The sequence below is a fragment of the Ursus maritimus genome, unplaced genomic scaffold, assembly GCF_017311325.1.
Source record: "Ursus maritimus isolate PB19 unplaced genomic scaffold, ASM1731132v1 scaffold_10, whole genome shotgun sequence".
NCBI lineage: Eukaryota > Metazoa > Chordata > Mammalia > Carnivora > Ursidae > Ursus > Ursus maritimus.
Window position 1 is genome coordinate 13,041,226 of NW_024423344.1, and position 15,328 is coordinate 13,056,553.

At 43.3% G+C, this 15,328-nt stretch overlaps 1 protein-coding gene across 1 annotated transcript in view; it reads right to left on the reverse strand.

The window, feature by feature from the left end:
* STARD13 (StAR related lipid transfer domain containing 13) overlaps positions 1–15,328 on the reverse strand; it is a 177,712-nt gene that overhangs the window by 20,971 nt on the left and 141,413 nt on the right. The window contains exons 5-7 of the mRNA XM_008692223.2: positions 4,269–5,671; positions 3,028–3,198; positions 1,420–1,579 (exon numbers count right to left, since the gene is read on the reverse strand). Of these exons, the coding sequence (XP_008690445.2) occupies positions 1,420–1,579; positions 3,028–3,198; positions 4,269–5,671 (1,734 nt within the window). The remainder of the gene's footprint in view (positions 1–1,419; positions 1,580–3,027; positions 3,199–4,268; positions 5,672–15,328) is intronic.

Here is a 15,328-nt window from a genome sequence, read left to right on the forward strand (position 1 = left end):
TTCATGTGGCTCAGCTCATTCCTGTTCACTGAGCCCAAGGCCAAGGGGGAATCAATAAAAAGTGCAACTGCTTTTAGGTGGGCAGAATTGTTCACATGGTATAAAGAATATGACGCATAAAAGCCGCTGTAGAATAGTGGCCTGAAAATACCCCCACTCCTCAAGGTTGCAATTCATCAAGTGGGAATACGGCTCTTTGGGGGGCAGAATCTCTAAGACAAGAATGGGTGTTAATCTGGAGGCGTGAAGGCTGGGCCTGGTAAATTACAGAATGGGTGGCACTCTGGGTCCAGTCACGGGCCACCATTACAGTGGTCCCCAAACAGGCGTGGAGACAGAAAATGATCTCTGAAAATTGTGCTTGTCTTGAGTTCTTAATCAACTGTACAAGATGAGGGATATTTGGTTTAGCTGGTATTGCTTTCATGGTTTACTTGCACATTTTAAAAAGATGTAAATAAATTTATCTTTGGTTTCAGTTTTCCTGGTCATGGTGCCGCTTCAAAAAAAAAAAAAAAAAAAAGAATTAATAGGCACCTGGGTGGCACAGTCAGTTAAGCGTTGGATTCTTGGTTTTGGCTCAGCTCGCGATCTCAGGGTGGTGAGATCGAGCCCCACATCAGGCTCCCCGCTCAACACAGAGTCTGCCTGAAATTCTCTCCCCTTCTGCCTCTGCCTCTCTCACTTGTGCTCTCACTCTCTATGTCTCTCAAATAAATAAATAAACCTTTAAAAAAAAAAAACAATTAATAGGGGCGCCTGGGTGGTGCAGTTGTTAAGCGTCTGCCTTCGGCTCAGGGCGTGATCCCGGCGTTCTGGGATCGAGCCCCACGTCAGGCTCTTCCGCTGGGAGCCTGCTTCTTCCTCTCCCACTCCCCCTGCTGTGTTCCCTCTCTCGCTGGCTGTCTCTATCTCTGTCGAATAAATAAATAAAATCTTTAAAAAAAACAATTAATAAAAGGAGATATAAAAACCTCATTCTTTTCTCGAAAAATAATAAAACAGAGATGAAAGAATGCTATGAAATCAATGATGGCAGTGGGGCAATAATTAAAAAGGAAATGCAGTGTAAAGCGTAACTCCCAGTTTCTAGGGAATGCAAGTTTGACGGCACAGGTCCACACTATTAACACACAAACTATTAGCATGAATGTTCACTCAGAAAAACAAACAAACAAAAACCAACCAAACAAACCAAAGAAAACATGAATTTTCCCTCAGGACGTCCTTCGAGTTGCTAGTGAGGAAACACCCTCAAACAGCTTGACCGGGATGTAGCCTGGGCCAATTACATAGTGCCATACAAAGATCACAGTGCCTTTTATTTTTAGTGAGGCGTGTCTTGGGTGACACTGGAGAGATCTGACTTTGTCTGGCGTCCCATAAATCCAGGGCCGTGTTTGGGATTTACAACCATACCTGATCGAGGCAGTTGCTACGCAGATATCTGAGCGCTTGCTGAATACTCTGAGGCAGGGGCTGTCCCGTTCTCTGGACGTGAACTATGAGAGGAACACCAAAGACGGTCTTGTCTTTGTAATCAGGAACTTTCATCCTCTTCATGAACTTTGGAACTGACCTAGAATTCACAGAAACCAGGTCATGCAAACCTCCTGGGGCAGCCTGTGGGGAGAGGCTGTGAAAGCAAGAGGGAAGCCAAGCTTTTGTTGGAACAACCAACAGGCACAGGGGGAATTCAACATCTCTCTCTTAATTAATCACATGACATGGAAGTACTATGTGCGCCCCTTGCCTATGTTAGATCTCTGACTATTAAACAGCATGATTCACATTAGCGGAATGGATTTACGGCTCTGTTTTCAAGTCAAGGGGACAATTTTCCAATTTAATTGTGACAGACACACCTCTCAAGTGATAAACACTTGTCCCCAATTAGACAAAACAAAACAAATTTAAAAACTATAAGAAGAAATTTAGTTGGGGTTGGGGGAGAAAGGAGGGGAGAGAAAATACTTCTCAGCTATACCTTACTTTTCTAGAACCGGTTGTACTTTTTAAAAGAAATTTTAATATACAAGCATATATTCATTGGACTACACAATTTATAATTTCCCAAAATATTTTTTTAAAGGCACTGTTGATTTTTCTCTATACATAATATATAACATAGGACAACTAATGACATATTTTATATTTTTCAAATCCACCAGCTCATCTATTTTTTCCCCCCACAGGAAAAATTTAAATACTTTATTGCCAAATTATTGTAATAATAGCTCTTTCCACTTGTTCTACTTCTGGAAATTTTTTTGTGTTGGTGAATTTTACACTTTGGGTAGGAAAGTAGGATTTAAAATAAAGTAGCATTTAAAGAAAAAAAATCTTAGAATATATTGAGTAGAATTACTATGTTGCCAGTTAATACTTCCTCCATTTGCATGCTTTTTTTTTAATAATACTATTATGTTAGTCACCATACAGTACATCCCTGGTTTTTGATGTAAAGGTCCACGCCCACCAGCTCATCTAAAACAGGTCTGTATTTAGGCTCCAACACATGCTTTTGTCAATTCCTTAGGACAAAGGAATTCCTGCATATTCTTGTTTTTATTTGCCACGAAGTCAAAGCAGGAATGCATTTGAAGAATTAAATGCTCTTTGAATGAATCAATGCTGTCAGTGTTGAGCCCTGCATTGAGCCAGAAGGTACAAGTGACAGCTGTTTCTTTGCAAACTGCCAGAATTATTTTATGGCCAGTTTATTTTTAAGTCCTCTGTTCACCATTCATCACCCTTTCCTGGTCTCTTTTTCCTTCTTGGAACCTGACTGCTTGCCCTGGAAACTAACCGAGAGCTGCAGATAAAGCCCTGCTCCCAGCAGGCCGCATCCCCTCCAAGCTGCAGGAGCACAGAAGGCAGACTGGGAGGCCGAACTGCCGCCTTGTTTTCAGCAGATCCGCAGCGAAGGCAGTGAGTGAGAAATCAGGACTTCACTACCGAAGCCGTTGCAACTGTAAACTTAGCTCTAGAACAAATGATCCCCTCCTCAGGGAATCTGCTACGCACCAGGTCCAGCCGTGCTTGTTGGACATGGAGTACTTCTCCATGACGGCCGTGAGGCGAAGCAGCGAGAAGCGCTGGAGCAGGTTCAGCTGGCCGGCCGTCTGGTTGCTGATGTGCGGCGCTGCGGACGGCTGCGGCTGGTGCGAGAGCTGGAAACTATTCCATCGGAGCCGCCTTTACCAGAAAGACCATTAGAAGAGCCAGTCACAAAGGGGATGTACGATTGGAAAACACAGGATGTTACTGATTTTGAAGTAGCTAATCAGCATAGCTCCTGAGCCAAGAGAAATCACAAAGCAAATGGAACAGAAGACACCGATGCGGAGAGTAAACATAAGAAACCGCGGCTTTCAAGTCTGACAAATCCGGGGAAGGTTTTAATAAGTGACCTAATACGTTTTATTGTCTATTCCTAAATTTGTTCCCAAAGTGTTGAAAGCATCTGAGACAGTGTACGTGTGTGTGTCGAGAGAGAGAGAGAGAGAGAGAGCGTGCGCAGTGAGATCTGGAATGTTCTGGAACCATTTTCGCACTGCCATCCGTCTGCATTCAAATTCTCCTTCTGTTGACATGGAACCTGAAGGTGGCAGGCGCAGAGGAAGCAGCACTCCTGAAGAGAGGACACATCAGCAAACCCCAAGGGACATCTGGCCTCCATAAGAGCACAGCAGCATGTCCAGTGTTACCGTTTCCACCAGTCAAGCTCTTCCGGGGCCATTTTTCACAGATGCTTCTGAAGTGGTCTTTGTAAAATAGCTTTATGTACTTTGTAATTGGCATTTTAAAGCCAAAATAAACTTGTGTAGTACACACCTTAGGTCTCAGAAATTTCTCATAGGATTAAAAAAAAGAGTTTAAAAATTTGAGATAGGGACGTTTTAATTAATATGGCAACAAGGTCATGGGAAGCACCTGTGAACAGGCACGGGGCTTCCATTTCCAGTGATTTCCTGATGGTGCCTAGCACAGTGCTTTGCACATACACTCACAACATTGTTTTGAGTGAAAGTTAAGATTGAATTAAAAGACAAAGACTCAGAGAAATGAATGTGAGTTAACAGAGATTCAAACACTGTAACATCTGTAGAAAAGATATACTTCCGTTCAAATAATTTGTAACCACATATATCATTTCAAACAGTGTCAGGCACTTAGTTAAGTGTTCTATAAATGTTTGTTAGATAAAGAGACCATAATTATTATGAAATGGATTAAAAATCATTTCAGAAAATCATGCCACCAACCTGTTGGGCCTGGTCAGAGAGGCCCCTACACCAGAGTCCCTCCTCTCTCTGACCCCAGTGGCCTCCGACTCATTGAGAGATGTTCCATCTCTTTCCATGTCACTGGGTGTTGTCCGACCTTCTGAGACAGAGTTGCCTTCGAAATCGAAGGTGATCTGATTAGGAGACGGGAAGGGGCATAAGCCGGGTTCCCCAACCAACGCATCGCGTGTTTGCAGTTCAGGCAAGACATTTTTTGACCAGTCATCCACTACCTCTTGGAGCCCACTGACATGGTGCAGGATGTCATCTAGATGAGGGAAGAGGTCATCTTTCTCCAAGTCCAAAAGATCTCCTGTGCTGGCATATAAATGGGAGCCCGGGACGTTGTCGTAGATACTGACTCTACTTGCTCTGTGGCAGGACGCCATGAGCCTGGGCTCCCTGGCCCCGGGGCCCTGCTGTCTGCCCAGGGAGATGCTGCCCGTCCTCCAGTTAACCCCATTGCTACTGTCTGTTGGCGAGAGGCTTTCGATGGACAGCGCCTTGGGGAACGTTCCGGGTTTGTGATCCTTGGGGATGTGCACTACCAAGTTCTCTTGGGAATGGAACTCGTGTGTGTGGTTTTGGTCACCTGCATCCCGCAGTGCTGTCCCGGCCAGCACGTCCAGGTCTTCCAAGTACATGCCCCCGCGCTTGTTGGCCTCCTGGCATTTTCGTTCCTTCAGGCCGGGCGTGCTCACCCCACTGCTGCTGTTTTCCGACTGGCTGCTCTCCCCGCTCCATTTGCTGGCGCTCAGGAGCCCTTTGGTGCAGGCAGTGGGGGGCGAGCTCTGCAGATCTCCGTTTGGTATGGGGATGCACTGCATGGCCTTGAAGGCCTCTGGCTCCTGCTGCAGCACCGGCCCGCTGATCACCAAGCCCCCGGTCCGCCCTGGCCCCTTGTGCCTTCCGTGGCCTCCCTTCCCTCTGAGAGTTTCCATGCGTTTCAAAAACGACTTGGCTCTGGCCCTGGTGGGTTTCTCATTCTTTGGGTGGAGAGGGTAGCTGAGAACGTCTTTGGGGGACTGTGGGAGGCCGCCGCTGACGAACGTGGCGTCCAGCATGACCGGGCTGTCGGGGCAGGACTGGCCCGGGCAGTCGAACGGCTCCCGGCCGGCGCTGTGGCTGCTGCCTGGCTGGCTGCGGCCGTCACTCCCTCCGCTGCTTTCACTGTGAATGGAGCAGACCTCGGGCTCACTCAGGTCTGTGAGGACGCTTTCACTGCTTGTGGTGTTTCTCATCCTAATGTCTCCCGATGACCCATTTCTGTCTCCTCCGGGGAACAGTGTGTGCAGGTCGTCCACACGAGACCACCGGCGGCTGGTTCTTTGGAAAGTCCATTTGTTGCTAATGCAGAGATCTTCCTCATCTGAGTCGTCACCCTGAAAAACATTAAACACGATGCTCATTTCCAGGTAGCTCGGATGCAGTGGGAAACTGGGTGAGCACAGAGGCGAGGTACTCCCCCCCTTCCCTTCCTTCCTCCCTTCCACGCGTGCCCTCTGGCCGTCCCTCGGTCCTTCCACCAACTTCCCGTGTCCCATACACCCTCCTCCTCCCTCATGGCTAGAGGATCTCTTCTCAACCTGCCAAGCTTTCCTCCTTTCAACTTTCATAGAGTTTCTGAATCCTTCCTTCCTAAGAAGTTTTCCTTGACTGATTACAAAGAGGTGTAATTACCATCTGACTAGACGTCTAAATATAAAACACCTGCAGTTCTCTTTTTCAGAAACTTAATCCTGCCATAAAAGGCACTTACTTCTTTCCTGAAACCTCTTCACTGAGCCCCAAGACCCTATTTCCAGTTTCCCTCTTTGGATCCTCAGTGTCAATCTATCTCAAAGCTAACACTCCTTACCTTAGTCTCCCAAACCTGATTCTTACTGTGTATTCCCCTGTACAAATTAACAGCAAAACTACCCACCGAATTCCTCTAAATAGAAACTTGGGAGCCATTCTAGACACCACTAGTTGAGGAGAGTCCAATCCAGCCTGCTCTGCTTGGCCAGCCTTCTTGTTTTTAATCAACTCTGAATCTAAATGCCTTTTGGCAAGGCATGTATCTCCTGGCTGCCGCAGCCCCCGCTGCTCTGCTCTGTCTTCCACTCCGCACCTCACACAGTTCTTTGACCTATCTGGGTGCTGCCTGAGTATGAATCCCCTGAGAGATGCGAGTCTGGGTTCCCTGTGGCCAGAGACGGGCTTGTTTATCTTTGCAAATCCTTGTGCCCCAGGACAGATCTTGACGTAGGGCAAAAAATAATAACCCCCTTCCAAGATGAACGGATCCATCGGCTTCTTCCCCCTCCTCTTCATGCATATTACCAAGACCCAACTCTGAAATGACTTTCAGATCTGTTCCCTCATTCATATCTTCATTCCCATTCCCTTTGTGTAGGCCCTTGGCACCTCTGTCTGGGTCTATTACAGTGAAAGCCTGGCTAGAATCCTTGTCGCCAGCGTCTTCCGCATCTAAACAGCTTTCCACTGTGTAATCCAAATATGATCATGTAATTTTCCAGCTTGAAAGCCTTCAGCTTCCCTTGGCCTTCCTAGAAGTCTTTAGCATGGCATTCAAAGTCCTTTCAACCTGCCTGCAATGTACTGTTCCTGCCTTGTTTCAGTTGTGTCTCTCAAGTTCACTGCCCTCTGCTCCCTGACCCCTTCTCTTTGAAGCCTCCCCTGACTGCTCCAAGGCAACGACTACTTTCTCCCCTGAGCTCTACAGTATTTGGATTCGATCTTTTTTGTAGCATTTATTCTAATGATAACTTAAGCTCATGCCACTCGCATCCACTGTCAACCATTAGAGGTAAGCTCATCTAGAGAAGGGCGTGTGTTTCAGGGTGGCGTTCATATTTATATCTTCCTCAATGTCAAGCACATAGTAACTACTCTCTCTCTCTCTCTCTCTATATATATATATATATATTATTTTTTTTTTAATTTGAATTAAGTTTATTTTACTTTGGCATCTGGTTCTAAGACCTGGTTCCAAATTCTGGTAGCTCCAGTTAAGAGCTTGGACGATTGTTTGCAAATTGCTTACTCTCTTCAAAGTAAGTTTCTATCACTCATGAAATGGGACTAAAAATAGACCCTGCCTCATAGGTTTGGGCAGGGAGTTAAATGAAATAATGCACTTAGCAGGCCCTTATTGAGGAGTATTTGTTGTGTTACTTTCCAGTGTTGGCTCAAATGCTTATCTATTTGTTGCCTATCTAAGAAGATTGCTTACCTATCTTTTTACATATCTAATGCCCACTTTAGCCCCCCTTAATTTTTTATTATATTCTGGTCTCAAAGAAAAGTAAATGGGTGCTCAGTCAATAAATACTGGCATCTCCCCGTTCTTGCTTATTCCTTGAGAATCTAGATTCAAATGGGTTGGACTAAGTGACACATTCGAACATTCATGTATGGTGGAAGGTGGAAGAGAGTAAAAAAAACTAAGGTACTAACGGAGAATTCCACAGCTTTGGGATCATACTAGGAAATTAGCTTTGAGTTAAAAAAAAGTTACATAAAGCTTTGGCAAAAGAATTTAAAAAAGATGTACTTGTACAAGTGGAAAAAAAGGAAAGGTTCTAGGATGATGAATCAAAGTTAATACTTTCTCTGTAGCATTTTCGATTTCTCTTTCCCTGTGATTAATACAACAAGACATGACATTTGAGGGCTATTTATATATCAGGCACCATAATAGGTTGAAGGTTGAGCTCAATGGATTTTCATATCACATTTCAAGAAGCTAGTGAAAAGAAGTTGATATTAAGTTATCATTCTGAAAGAGCCCTTTCGGCAATACTTTTTGAGAAGGCCAGAAAAGGATATACTTTTAAATAATATGTAGATATTTTAAATAGAAACTGCGATATTTAGTGTGGGCTCCAACGAGCTCTCTCTCAAGCTAGCCCAAACTTGGTTACTGATGCTAGCAAACCACATACTAGTTGGATAGGATTCCTTTATTTTGGTCAAGAAAAGATGCCAAGCTGGGCCCTGTGGACTGGGACTGGAAAGTCTGCTCCTGTCTGCTAGACTCTAAGAGCTTATTATACTAGCCTTGAGCAACAGGAAGGTATTTACAACCCAAACAAGTCACGTGAAACAGTGGTAAACTCCTGGAAAAAAAGGCCAACAGTTCAGGGAAATCTTGCAGTATTTAGGTCTTTTGAACCAAAACAAACAAATGAAAACCAAAGCAACAATAAACAAAACAAAACAAAGAAAAAACACCCATTCTCCTTTTGCACCTTGTGCATATAATTATCATAGTATGTCCCAAGGGTTGTGACATGATTTTGTTTTTTCCACCAGTGTAGAATCTTTCAAGCTATTGATAGTGACATACAATAAAAAATTTTCCATCACAGCTTAAGGCACACATATATTACAATAAACAAACAAATAAATTCATGCTATAATAATTAGCCTTGTTTGTACTTTGATATTTTATAATCTAGTTTAGTCTGTCTCATTTTCTAAAAATATTGTTTCTTACCCACTCAACTGATTTCACAACCCACCAATGGGTCATGATCCACAGTATGAAAATCACACTGTACTAAAGTTTTGTACTTTTTTTTTTTTAACTATATCAGGGCCCAGCAGACTATCATGCAAAGAGCAGACTCTCCAGTAATAATTGTGGAAGTGTACTGATTAAGAGATGTTGAGATTTCATCTGTTTGATCATTTTTTTTGAGGCTAAAAACAAATAGTTTGATTATTTGGAAATGCAAAATGGAAACCTCTGGGAGTCAGATGTATTTATGAGAAAAAGACACACCAAACAAACTTTAATCTCCCATCTCAATGGTTTAGTAGACCAGTGTCTGGATTCTATCAAAAGAACTGACAAGAGGTTCTCATGATATTGTTGTGGCCAAGATGGCTAATTGTGTTTGATGCTACAGAGAGTTTTTCTGGTAACTGGTTGAGTAGCTCATACCAAAGAGTGTGATCAAAAGGCTGAATGCAACGAAGGGAGAGATCTCTGAAGGATGCCTTAAAGTTATGTCCATTTTAAGAATAACGTGAATGAGCCAGGGGAACTCACATTTTAAAATACGAATATGGCACAAGGTAATTCACTAAATGATCTCGCATAAGGCACCCTTTTTGAGTCCATTTTCTCAGCTGGAAATGGGAATGATAGTAATACACATCTAGCATGATTTGTGAATACAACCAAAAGAGATTATATGTGAAAACGCCACATAAGCCTTCAAGGGCAAGATAAAGTTAATTATTGTTGTTAGAGACTGGTGATACTGAGATGTACAAAGATCTTAACAGAATTGAAGGATGGTCTGTTAATAAGATGAAATTTCGTGAAGCAAAATATAAAGACCTTAATTTCAAAAATCAGCTGTAGAGCAGGCAGGCTGGAATAGATTTAATTAAATCACAGCTCCTATTAATAGCTCTGGGAGTTGTAGCAGATTTCAGCTTCATGTGAGGTAACCATGTACCGTGGTTACCTAACGGACTAAGACACCACCTTTAGGATGCCTGACCAGAAGCACGGATCTCAAGACTCTGAAGTTTGCAGCCCCACTGCGTTGTGCACTGGTCACGTACATCAGAAACACATTTGAAGAGTCATGTGGAAAGGGCTATATTTCTAGAGAACAGTAATCAGGATGGCCAAGGATCTAGGAACCCCAACTTCCTGTGAACGAGTATCGAAAAAACTAAGGGTTTGGCTTAGAAATGAGGAATTCTAGAGCAGTGGGATTCAAAGTGTGGTCAAGGGGCTGCCAGTCCCCAGACTTCGCAGTCTTCAATGAAGTTAAGTACAGACCTTATAGAAAATACAGCTTCACTCACTTCATTTTGAATAGAAGGTAAAAAGGAATACCCTAAGCTTTTAAAAATTACTTAAAAACCTCTTTAATTGTAGTCAGTAGACTCTGTGAGACTGGTTTCTTTATGATGACTAGTATTAAAACAGAGAAACATTTTAGATACACATTCTTCCCTGTGCGAATAGTGTTGCTGGCAACCCAACCTAAAGTAGGTAACAAACAGGAAACTCGCTGTCATGAATACTCATAGTCCTAGCATTTGATCAAAGTGTGATTAGGCATTTAATATGGGAAACTGCTATGTCAAGGTAAACTTTTCGCTTGGTTACAATAGCTGAACAACAAAGGTCATGAGAATAATCATGATTCTTCATATTAATCGCCTATACAGACACTTTCAAAAAAATTGTGAACAGTTTTTGTAATTCTTTTCTATTTCCCATTATAGTTGGTTTGATTATATTCATTGGAATGCACCTTTGTGTTTGTTGAGTCTAATAATAAAACAAGGAGGCCTGTATTTTCTATAACTTTTTTCATTTCATATTTCTAATAATTCATTTGTACTGAATTTTACAGAAGTATCTTGGTCAGTGGCAGACTGGAAATTAAAAATAAAACAAACAAAACCCTGGCTCACTCACTATAGACAGTTTGAGAAATTGTGTTCTCGATTGAGCAGAGGTTGGAAAACTTTCTGTAAAGGGTCGCATAGTAAATATTATAGGTTTCTGGGGCACGCAGTTTCTGCTATACCTACTCAACTCTGCTGTTACAGCCAGAAGAACGAGCGCGGCTTTGTTCTAATACAACTTTCACTTTCTTTACAAAAACAGGAACCGTGGTTTGCCGACCCCCAATCTAGAGGATAGAGCTGAAGGACTGCCGTATGAAAAGCGAAATCTACATTTCGGTGCTTCTTCAGAGGAAAGAGCTAGAATCCAATTCTGCAAGTTTACATGAAATCAGCTTTTAGCTTATTATTTGGAAGACTTCTAGTAATTAGAAATAAAATAGATCACCTAGCAATGCAGTGAAACTCATCATGTCTGGATGCTTGCAAGCAGAGGCTGGGTGACCTATGAGCAATGCTCCCAGAAGTAAATCCCATAGAGGACGAGAGGCTGGAAGAGATGACGGAACATCCCTTCCAACTCAAAGATCCTATGGCTCTAGGATATTCCCGTGCCATTATCCTCAACTCAAGACTGTAATACTCCCCAGCCAAGTGAATGCTGGAATGAGATGTAATGTTTCTCTCATTTGACCCTGCTGTTTGGAGCTGCAGAGAGGTGTCTGATTTGGTGATGGTCGGGGGGTGTGTGTGAAAGGCGGAGTGGGTGGAGAGGAACAGACACCAGGCCCCTGGGCAGCAGCTGCAGCTCCTTTGAAACGCTGATGGGCATCCAGGCCAGGAAAGGCTGGCTGCAAGGTGGCAATTAGTCATGGTTTCCGTGTTGCTTTCCACCTTTGGTCATGATTTCAGAGAGCTTTATTAAAACTATAACTTTAAGCAGAATCTTTTGAAGCCACTCTTTCTCTCTTGGGAAATCTTAGGGAACAGTCTTGCGTGTGTACGTGTCCTTTTCTTTCCTCATTTAACAGATCGCCTTCTTGGAGTCTTTGGCCTCTGACTTTAACTTTGAATAGAAGTCATACCACATAAACGCTCACCATAATTGGGGGATTTTAAAGTCATCATGAAGCAAGGGTGAATTGTGTAGTTAATAATGGAGAAGAAACACTTTTCTGAGAACAAGTAGGTCTGTCTGTGCTTTGGAGTTTTTAATTTAGATGGAGTGCCGATATTTGGCTTTTTCTAAAAAACAAGAACATTCTTAGTTGAAATTATATATTCCTCAGAGACAAATGCCAAGCAGACACTGCAAAAGAATTTTCTTTTTTTTCTGATGGAATTTGGCCATATCTTTACACTGGAAACAGGAGCCCACACAAGTCCACAGCTGCAAGAGGCAGCTAATCCGTAGTTACATAGAAATTTAGAAGTATATCTTCCATTAAAGTTAACTGGAGCTGAGGGGCTGAGTCCACCTGTTCAGAAGCTGGAATGTACCACTTGCAGTACTGCAAGGGCGGGGGGGCGGAGCCTGAAGCCAGAGGCGGGGGGAGGGGCACGGAGCTGTTGGAATGCCTCTTGGTTGGGTTTTAGTAAGTCTTTCAGTGAGATGTGTGGCCAAGATTGAGAATGCTCTTCTCTACCTGACTCTCCCAGAGACAGGAAAGGTTACCTTGAATCTTTGAAGAACTGCGTTTCTCTTCTGCAAAGAGAAAATCTTGTGGTACTATCCTGGTGGTGGGGAGGCAGGTGTGATGTCATTTTTCTTGGGGCTTTACAAGTAGCATTTGATGCACAAGAAGAGTGCATGCCTAACCAAGTATGAAGGAGGCTTCACCAGCCTCATCTATTTGTGGACTTGTTTCTCCTCTCTTGGGTGAACCCACCACTCTTCAGAATTAAAAAAAAAAAAATCAAACGAGAAGGAAATGCAAAGCAGAGCAATGCGATTCACTGTGAGAGATCCAGAGATACATTTCCATGAAGACACTAAATAAATCGTGGCATTCTGTACAGGTGGCAAGAAACATCCCTCTTCTAAATACAACAATCAAAATATATAACTGTATATATTGCTGGGGAAACTCTTCCGGGTCTCAGGCCAAGCGCCAGGAGCTCACTCAGACTCCGGTACATTTCTGAATTCTCTGAAATGCAAGGAGGGGCAGTGTGGTGCCCGAATATCTGTGGTCAAACCCCTGCCTATTTCTGCGTGACTTTGAGCAAGTTCCTACCTCTGCAACTGTGACATGCAGCCCATGATGAGGAACGGTGTCTGACATACATACGCCCGTGTGAGTGTTTGCTGCCCACACACGGCGAAGCCAGCACATGTAGCCCCCGCAGAGGCCCCAAAGGGAGAAAGACGGACTGTGACTCTGGACAGTTAGGCAGTTTGGGGATGACCTTCTACAGAATTACGCATGTCTGGGTCTCTGTAGATGAGAAAGGAGGATTATATTTTTATTTCTTGGATAGCCTAAAATGGGGACATACCTAGAGGAAATGCTGCTGGTCCTTTTTTTTCTTCCAAAGAAACTAATTCCGGAATGACTGCATCGTCACAGGGTGCTTTCCTCAAGTTTCACTTTCTATATTTGAATTACTTGGCCTATTCCTAGCCTGTATTTATTTTTTGTATTTTTTGTATTTTTTTTTTTTTTTGCAGCAAAATAAAGGATGAGCCTATGACTTGTGAAAGGGGCAGATGACAGGAATGCATGACCCCACACAGGGTCTCCTGCATAATTGCTTCGACCACAGCCCCAGATGCTGGTCATTACTGAGATCCACAGGGCGGTGGGGACCACATGTTGAAATTATTTATTTGAAAATTCAGGCCATGTCTTCTCAATTTACAACGTGAACAGCAATATTTTATTCGGGTGCATGCATTTGTGAGGCCTCCAGCTAGGCAGGGGCTGGCTGGCCGTGTGCTGCTTCATCCAACATCAGGAATAAATTAAGAATGTCAGGAAGACTGAAGTGACCAAAGTACAGCGGGGCTTTTGTGAAGGTAACACATCAAGAGCCCGATAAATGGTATTTGGGCCCATCTCACATACGGGTTTTTGAAAAGCTGGTGATAGGGTGAGAATCCCATCACTCCACTTGGTTAAAGACAAATCATGTCATTAGCTTTTGTCTTCTGTGATACACTGCAGCTACAGGTCTGTAGAGGAAGCCGTATAGACCAGCCGCGCTGTAGACACACAGGCGTGGCTGTGTTCGTTTTAATAAGCACCGTGTGTTACAACCAAAACAACATCTGACCCTCATGCTTCAAATAGTATGTATGCTTCTCAAGGGGTCTATTCAGCCAGGCAGCTGTTGGGACGTTTATTCCCACATTTTTAATTTGTCTTCGGCCTAGACAAACTGCTCATATTTTAATATTTCTCTGGATATTGTTTTTCACTGTTTTACCTCATTAGCTTAAATCTTTGGTTTCTAACTCAAACCCCAAATTGTTTTTAAGGTGAGGTCAACCAAAATTCATTTGCTTTCTTTTTTTTTCCCCATTGGGCGCTATTTTAGAACAGAAATTCAAGTTAAAGTTATTTTTAAAGATTAGGTTACTCAGGGGTGACTTAAAATCCATTGGATTTAATGATTTCTCTGTGTTGGACCAGGATAAAGAGCACTTTCTTTTGACTCAACGGTGTTTTCTCTGCTTCTTCAAAATATACTGAGGCTTGACTTGTTACATACTAGAGATGTGAAATGAAAAAAAGTAGTTAACGATCTTAATTCTGAACTTCCCAAAAGGATCAACTCAGTGAGAAAGAGAGAGAGAGAGAGAGAGAGAAGTCTTTCAGCATGGTGGTGGCTATGAGGAGCCTGGGTTTTGGAGTTAGGCGTGTCTGAGTTTGAAATCCGGCTTTGCCACTAGCTGAAAGATCACGAACAAATGACAACCTGTTCAGCTTTACTTCCCTTCTCTAGGAAACAGAGGATTCCTACCTCAGTGGATTAAATGAGATCACGCATAGTCAGTACATAACGTAGCTCCTAGAAATCAGTAAGAGCTCAATAAAGTCCAGCTTTATTTCAGAACTCAAATTTCCAGTCTGATTCATAGAGACGGAATAGCACATGCGCGTCCTGGAACAGGGAGCGAGCATAGTGGCTCTTAAAACGAACGAAATTTCTTGTCACTAGAGGAAAGGAAGGGTGGGCAGGAAGGGTGAGGAGGTGGCAGGCTCAGCATCTTGTTGCTACACTCCCTGCCACCCCCTCAACCATTATGAAATGATCCTGCCTGAGGATGAGCACATCTTCAAGCGTACTTGGAAATGAAATGCCATTGAAAAGGATGAAGCAGAAGACATTAGGCATGGACCCAGGGGTTCTTCTCTGCATTCTCTTAATCTATGAATCACCGTGCAGTATTTCAGTCTGATATGGAATGGATATTTACAACTAAAGACACTTCCAAAAGATAACCATAAAGAAGACATATTACAGGGGCGCCTGGGTGGCACAGCGGTTAAGCGTCTGCCTTCGGCTCAGGGCGTGATCCCGGTGTTCTGGGATCGAGCCCCACATCAGGCTCTTCCGCTATGAGCCTGCTTCTTCCTCTCCCACTCCCCCTGCTTGTGTTCCCTCTCTTGCTGGCTGTCTCTATCTCTGTTGAATAAATAAATAAA